Source organism: Ictalurus punctatus, chromosome 19 (assembly GCF_001660625.3).
Source record: "Ictalurus punctatus breed USDA103 chromosome 19, Coco_2.0, whole genome shotgun sequence".
In the NCBI taxonomy this organism is placed as follows: domain Eukaryota; kingdom Metazoa; phylum Chordata; class Actinopteri; order Siluriformes; family Ictaluridae; genus Ictalurus; species Ictalurus punctatus.
In genome coordinates this window covers 25,468,938-25,477,654 of record NC_030434.2, presented here as the reverse complement: position 1 = coordinate 25,477,654, position 8,717 = coordinate 25,468,938, and the positions used below count along the sequence as shown (strand labels likewise).

The following is an 8,717-nucleotide window of genomic DNA, read 5'->3' as shown; positions in this document are numbered from 1 at the left end:
GTGTTTAACATTACACGCGTTATATTTCTGTTATTTCTACAGTGTTTAACATTACACGTGTTACATTCTGTTATTTCTACAGTGTTTAACATTACACGTGTTATATTTCTGTTATTTCTACAGTGTTTAACATTACACGTGTTATATTCTGTTATTTCTACAGTGTTTAACATTACACGTGTTATATTTCTGTTATTTCTACAGTGTTTAACATTACACGTGTTATATTTCTGTTATTTCTACAGTGTTTAACATTACACGTGTTATATTCTGTTATTTCTACAGTGTTTAACATTACACGTGTTATATTTCTATTATTTCTACAGTGTTTAACCTTACACGTGTTATATTCTGTTATTTCTACAGTGTTTAACATTACACGCGTTATATTTCTATTATTTCTACAGTGTTTAACATTACACGTGTTATATTCTGTTATTTCTACAGTGTTTAACATTACACGTGTTATATTCTGTTATTTCTACAGTGTTTAACATTACACGTGTTATATTCTGTTATTTCTACAGTGTTTAACATTACACGTGTTATATTTCTATTATTTCTACAGTGTTTAACATTACACGTGTTATATTCTGTTATTTCTACAGTGTTTAACATTACACGTGTTATATTTCTATTATTTCTACAGTGTTTAACATTACACGTTATATTCTGTTATTTCTACAGTGTTTAACATTACACGTGTTATATTTCTATTATTTCCACAGTGTTTAACATTACACGCGTTATATTTCTGTTATTTCTACAGTGTTTAACATTACACGTGTTATATTCTGTTATTTCTACAGTGTTTAACATTACACGTGTTATATTTCTATTATTTCTACAGTGTTTAACATTACACGTGTTATATTCTGTTATTTCTACAGTGTTTAACATTACACGTGTTATATTCTGTTATTTCTACAGTGTTTAACATTACACGTGTTATATTTCTATTATTTCTACAGTGTTTAACATTACACGTGTTATATTCTGTTATTTCTACAGTGTTTAACATTACACGTGTTATATTCTGTTATTTCTACAGTGTTTAACATTACACGTGTTATATTTCTATTATTTACACAGTGTTTAACATTACACGTGTTATATTCTGTTATTTCTACAGTGTTTAACATTACACGTGTTATATTTCTGTTATTTCTACAGTGTTTAACATTACACGTGTTATATTTCTATTATTTCCACAGTGTTTAACATTACACGCGTTATATTTCTGTTATTTCTACAGTGTTTAACATTACACGTGTTATATTCTGTTATTTCTACAGTGTTTAACATTACACGTGTTATATTTCTATTATTTCTACAGTGTTTAACATTACACGTGTTATATTCTGTTATTTCTACAGTGTTTAACATTACACGTGTTATATTTCTATTATTTACACAGTGTTTAACATTACACGTGTTATATTCTGTTATTTCTACAGTGTTTAACATTACACGTGTTATATTCTGTTATTTCTACAGTGTTTAACATTACACGTGTTATATTTCTGTTATTTCTACAGTGTTTAACATTACACGTGTTATATTCTATTATTTCTACAGTGTTTAACATTACACGTGTTATATTTCTGTTATTTCCACAGTGTTTAAAATTACACGTGTTATATTTCTGTTATTTCTACAGTGTTTAACATTACACGTGTTATATTTCTATTATTTCTACAGTGTTTAACATTACACGTGTTATATTCTGTTATTTCTACAGTGTTTAACATTACACGTGTTATATTTCTATTATTTCCACAGTGTTTAAAATTACACGTGTTATATTTCTGTTATTTCTACAGTGTTTAACATTACACGTGTTATATTTCTATTATTTCTACAGTGTTTAACATTACACGTGTTATATTCTGTTATTTCTACAGTGTTTAACATTACACGTGTTATATTTCTATTATTTCTACAGTGTTTAACATTACACGTGTTATATTCTATTATTTCTACAGTGTTTAACATTACACGTGTTATATTTCTGTTATTTCTACAGTGTTTAACATTACACATGTTATATTCTGTTATTTCTACAGTGTTTAACATTACACGTGTTATATTCTGTTATTTCTACAGTGTTTAACATTACACGTGTTATATTTCTATTATTTCCACAGTGTTTAACATTACACGCGTTATATTTCTATTATTTCTACAGTGTTTAACATTACACGTGTTATATTCTGTTATTTCTACAGTGTTTAACATTACACGTGTTATATTTCTATTATTTCTACAGTGTTTAACGTTACACGTGTTATATTCTGTTATTTCTACAGTGTTTAACATTACACGTGTTATATTTCTGTTATTTCCACAGTGTTTAACATTACACGTGTTATATTCTGTTATTTCTACAGTGTTTAACATTACACGTGTTATATTCTGTTATTTCTACAGTGTTTAACATTACACGTGTTATATTTCTATTATTTCTACAGTGTTTAACATTACACGTGTTATATTCTGTTATTTCTACAGTGTTTAACGTTACACGTGTTATATTCTGTTATTTCTACAGTGTTTAACATTACACGTGTTATATTTCTATTATTTCTACAGTGTTTAACATTACACGTGTTATATTCTGTTATTTCTACAGTGTTTAACATTACACGTGTTATATTCTGTTATTACTACAGTGTTTAACATTACACGTGTTATATTTCTATTATTTCTACAGTGTTTAACATTACACGTGTTATATTCTGTTATTTCTACAGTGTTTAACATTACACGTGTTATATTCTGTTATTTCCACAGTGTTTAAAATTACACGTGTGGATTCCACTACACTGTAAGCGTTTCTTCAGAACCCCTTCAGCATTTGGTGTTTGTTGGTGTTTATGTATCATTATACATTAATGTCAGTATTATTCAGCATTACAGGTGTTAATGCATTGAATATTGCAGGTGTTTGTGTGTTTGTTTGTTTGTTTGTGCACTTTTCATGTCTTGCTGGTGTTCGGCTGATGTTCTTGCGCGTGTCTCAGCACACACTTATCTCTCTGTCACCCTGCTGCTGACGGCGCGCGGCTGAGACCGGGGCGTGTGCGCGCGCACTGCCGTTAACCTTGGACCGTATCAGAGTGCTGGTGTTGATCCGGTGCACGCTCTCTCTCTCTCTATCTCTCCCTCTCCCTCTCTCTCTCTCTCTCTCTGCCTCTCTCTCTCTCTGTCTCTGTCGCGTGCGTGTGCGCTCACCTGTCACGCACAGAGCTCTCCGTTCCTCTCCAACTCCTTCCCCCCCACACCTTTTATTTTCATTCCTATTATTATTATTGTTTTTATTATTATTATTAATTCCTCCTCCACCATGAACCGTCTGAAATGCTGCTTCATCTCCGGGAGCGTCATCGGCGCGGTCGCGTGCGTGCTCGGTATCATCCTCATTCCGGTGGGCGACTCTGTGATCGGGAACACTGTCAAAAAGGTCAGATTTTATTTATTGCTTTTAAAATGCTTCTTTAAAAAAAAAAAAAAAAGAAAAGAAAGAAAAACCAGCGCGCGAGATTTATCCCTACGTAGTGCTCATAGTTGTGCCCTATTGACCCGTTGGCACGTGCTGATAATTAGGATGAAATGTACCCCATTTTCCCTCCTGACAGCAAATGCAAGCGATTATAAAGACATCTGCAGGTCTGTGAAGTTTGCTCCTTTAGTTCTGGACTGCGATTAACGCAGCAGATTTCCCCTAAAGTGCTGTTTTGTTTGGAGTTAAATTGCTGCGTGATGACGTCATAACATCACAGTTTTCTTCTGCTGTAAAAAAAAAAAAAAAAAAAATAGATCAAAACGAGCTTTTCTAAGTGTAGCTTAGGAAATATTACGTAATTAGCCTAGGACAGATCACTAGACGTCCGTTTACGCGTGGTGAAGCGCGTCACGCGTTCGTACGCAGACGTGTTTGCAAGCGATCAACGACGCCGAGCTCGTGAAGACGTTATCGTTGTTTTTGTTTTTACCGTTTCGTTTAACCGTGATTACTGTGGCAACCGATTACGATATGTTAGGTGCGTTATTTCCGCACTACAAACAAACATAGGCCACATTCATTAACACGATTGACTCACTAACTAGCTAACTAGCTAACTAACGAAACGCCTGGACGAGCTCGTGGCCGTTTCAATCAGGCTACGAGTTTGTTTATATTTGTTTGTATAAAAATGAAGCAACTCAACCCGTTAGAAAATGGGCATGCACAAACAATAATGTTAACTGCGTGAGCAGGATTATCGTAACATCTTATAACAGCTTCGCGCATGTCTCTAGCTCAGGCTACATTTCTGCTCATCTGAAGTTTTTTTTTTCTTTTAATTGTCCGGTGGTTTCCAGGGTTCATGAAAAGCAAATAAACAACAACAAAAGAAAAAAAAAAGAAAAAAACAAAACAAATGAAAAAGCGTTACTGGAGTAGGCCACGCCCACTTCAGATTTAAATCCAGATAAATATATAAGCACTGAACAAATAAAATCCCACGATCTACATGATGGCTACTGTAATAGCTACGGTTTAAAAAAAGAAAAGATGAGCTATTATTTTTTGCGCTCCGAATCAAATCGCAGTTCGTCTTTACGAACATCTTTTCCGTCTCAGTGCTGCCCCCTGTCGCTATTTTACAACATGCACGTCACAGGGACTCGTATGTACAGCATATATCGTGTTTACTGAATGTAAACTGCTAACTGTTCGGATGACTTCACGACGGAAGAGTTCGCTAAAGGTTAAAGACGGCGTGACATGGGTGATACTAAAGTTCCACTTTAAAATGAAACACACTTTAAACTTTTATCGTTTTCCCCGGAAAATGTTCGAAATCACGTTTCATTATTTGTTCTGACGCAAAACTAAAGAAGACACCCGAAGATATCTTAGCTAATGGCGCTATATATTACGCTGGTTATTGTTCCATCGACGATCTGCGTGTTTATCTGTAATTCATCTAATCTGGAATAACATCCCATAAATTACGCTGAATACTGCAGTATATTTTATAAGTGATTATCAGCACATATTGGATCTGTTTATTATTATATTGCTAAGTGATCATATGGTGTCAATCTTTGTACTTGAGAGATTGTGTGTGTGTTAAAAGAAAAATAATGTGCTGTATGTATGTATGTATGTATGGAAATTTTAAAGCTGAGGTTTGTAATATTTAAACACACTTCCAGATCTGTAATAATCATATGATGTTAAAGATAAATTCCAAAAAAATACGAGTCACAACGTTGCAATGCTACCGATTTTACTAGTTCTTTTTAAAACATTATTATTTAATTTTTTCTGACCCTGAAATGATCCCCACCCCCAGCAGGATAAAAACTGTTCTGCTCGACCTATTTTCTCTTAAAAGGTCACCTACGAGGCATACGTCATTTTAACAGAAGGCGTGGAGTCCTTTTTCTTGTTTGTTTGTTTATTTATTCATAATATAATTGTTTTGAAATTGTCATTTGCGTCACAACCAGTAGAGGCTTGAAACATTACTTACTGCTTCTTTAATGCTAAGAAATGATTGATAGGCGAGCGAGGTTAAAAATGTGACTTTGTGGGGAAGAGAATAAAGAGGTGTAAAGCTAGTGCCGTTATGTGCATGTGTATGTGTAAGCGTAACCGCTTATCAGCTAGGTATTGACGTGGCTACGATTTGTCACACGCGCTTTCACGTTTTCTCCTCTTTGCTTATTAGAGCGAATGCTCTAAGAAGTGGGTCTCTGTCAAACCCTGGCGCTTGGGACACAGCCCAGAATCACAGTTGGCTAAACACTTGGTCTTACATGCATGATTCAGCTCATCGGGTTCTGTGTTTTCTTGCAAAATAACCCCCAAAACAAGCTGAAGCTCTACTGACGCTGTGCTTTAACAGGAAGCCGTGTTGGAGGAAGGAACCACGGCGTACGAGAACTGGATCTCTGCCGGCGCGCCGGTGTACAGGCAGTTCTGGCTGTTTGAGGTGCAAAACCCCGACGACGTGATGAAGAACGGCAGCATCCCTGATCTCCAGCAGAAAGGACCGTACACGTACAGGTGAGGCCGGAGATCAGCGCGGGGTAATCACTAAAACTTTTGTATTCGCATCACCGCACTGACGCTGCGTGAGCGAGTGAAGCGGCCTCGATTACACCAGTGTCACAGAATCGTCCCTCAGACCTCGGTACTGAACAGAAGGCGAGAACAAGAACTCGTCCAACGTCAGTCTGATGCAACAAACAGCAAATGTTCCCTCTCGCCCCTTTCCTTTTCCCCATCCCCCACGCAGGCTCAGTAGCGCAGCTGCAAAACGCAGGTTTACATTAACGCTCTCGTTCTATTTAACACGTTATGATACGTTTCTATAGTAACAGCTCGATCACAGGGACTTGCACAGCGTGTGCTGTGTTTACTGAACGGTGATGGAAGGAGTCTCCAGTGTCAGAGCTGTCTAACAGTCAGAAGTAAAACTGTCATTTTTTTGGTTTGCGGTTTCTCGGTAACGAGACAATTTTGTCTTATTAATTTCAAGATGCTGTAATGTAAGTGAGAAGAGGAGCTAACTTGTTTCATGGAACATTGCATGTAACGAGCCTTTTCCTAGTAGTTTTCCATCACATCTGAGGTAAATGTTGAGGTTCCTCTTAGTTTTTTCTCCTTTCTACTATCACTGTGCGTTAACATTATCCGTATATAAGAATTAACAGCTACATGCTAGCTAGATCAATCATAATTTTAGCCCTATAACGCATTTTCTTTCTAATTTACCGTCACATCTGAGGTAAATGTTGATGTTCCTGTTAGTTTTTTCTCATTTCCACTGTCACTGTGCCTTTATATTGTCCGTATATAAGAATTAACAGCTACATGCTAGTTAGATCAATCTGAATTTTAAGCCTTATAGTGTATTTTCTTTCTAGTTTTCCATCACATCTGAGGTAAATGTTGATGTTCCTGATAGTTTTGTCTCATTTCCACTGTCACTGTGCGTTAACATTGTCCATATATAAGAATTATCAGCTACATGCTAACTAGATAAATCCAAATTTTAGCCATATTATGTATTTCCTTCATAATCCTTAATAATTTACCATCACATCTGAGGTAAATGTTGATGTTCCTGATAGTTTTGTCTCATTTCCACTGTCACTGTGCCTTTATATTGTCCATATATAAGAATTAACAGCTACATGCTAGCTAGATCAATCATAATTTTAACCGTATAATGCATTTTCTTTCTAATTTACCGTCACATCTGAGGTAAATGTTGATGTTCCTGTTAGTTTTTTCTCATTTCCACTGTCACTGTGCCTTTATATTGTCCGTATATAAGAATTAACAGCTACATGCTAGTTAGATCAATCTGAATTTTAAGCCTCATAGTGTATTTTCTTTCTAGTTTTCCATCACATCTGAGGTAAATGTTGATGTTCCTGATAGTTTTGTCTCATTTCCACTGTCACTGTGCGTTAACATTGTCCATATATAAAAATTAACAGCTACATGCTAGCTAGATCAATCTGAATTTTAGCCATATTATGTATTTCCTTCATAATCCTTAATAATTTACCATCACATCTGAGGTAAATGTTGATGTTCCTGATAGTTTTGTCTCATTTCCACTGTCACTGTGCCTTTATATTGTCCATATATAAGAATTAACAGCTACATGCTAGCTAGATCAATCATAATTTTAACCGTATAATGCATTTTCTTTCTAATTTACCGTCACATCTGAGGTAAATGTTGATGTTCCTGTTAGTTTTTTCTCATTTCCACTGTCACTGTGCCTTTATATTGTCCGTATATAAGAATTAACAGCTACATGCTAGTTAGATCAATCTGAATTTTAAGCCTTATAGTGTATTTTCTTTCTAGTTTTCCATCACATCTGAGGTAAATGTTGATGTTCCTGATAGTTTTGTCTCATTTCCACTGTCACTGTGCCTTTATATTGTCCATATATAAAAATTAACAGCTACATGCTAGTTAGATCAATCTGAATTTGAAGCCTTATAGTGTATTTTCTTTCTAATTTACTAACGCTTGTTGATATTCCTGATCATTTTGTCTCATTTGTACTTTACACCATCTGTGTAAAAGAACTACAGCAACAAGCTAGCTAGATAAATCCAGAAATTAACCACACAGAGTGTTTTATTAGTAATACAGCTTTACCTTTGACTGCTACAAAGTCCTGACACTGGAGACTCCTTCCCTAAACGTGTCTGAGTAGCTGAACGGTTTTACAAAATACTTTCGGTTCATCGCAGTCATAATAAAAAGAGGCGCTGCCTTTTCCCCTCATAAAACACATAATACCGTGCAGTGTTTAATAACTCCGCTAATCTGATCTCATTATCTTTATGTAATGCTCAGTCGGGTTCAAAAGTCTCAGCCGAATATCACGAACTGTTTTTATTTCACCGGTTATCAAACACCAAGTCCATTCTGTCTAATTGCACTTCACTGAAAGTGCGTTCTGATTGGTCGAGAGCAGGACCGAATGATAACTATAACACACAGAGGAGTGTAATAAACAAAATCATGATTTGCAGTCAAATGAATTAGGGTTTATGACAGGAATCAGCATGAACAATGTTTCTTCTTTAAATTCTTTGGGAGATACGTACCGTCCCTTTAAGTCAGTCGCAGCTTTTGGGGTCGTTAATTACTACACAATTAAATGTTGTTGTTTTTTTGTTTTTGTTTT

General features: G+C 35.3%; 1 protein-coding gene across 1 annotated transcript in view; it reads left to right on the top strand.

Annotated features, from left to right (window-relative positions):
- The first annotated feature begins 3,130 nt into the window (after window positions 1-3,130).
- Window positions 3,131-8,717, top strand: part of cd36 (CD36 molecule (thrombospondin receptor)) — a 21,580-nt gene continuing 15,993 nt past the window's right edge. Inside the window, exons 1-2 of the mRNA XM_017494354.3 lie at window positions 3,131-3,463; window positions 5,901-6,061. Coding sequence (XP_017349843.1) covers window positions 3,347-3,463; window positions 5,901-6,061 — 278 coding nt within the window. The 5' untranslated portion in view covers window positions 3,131-3,346. The remainder of the gene's footprint in view (window positions 3,464-5,900; window positions 6,062-8,717) is intronic.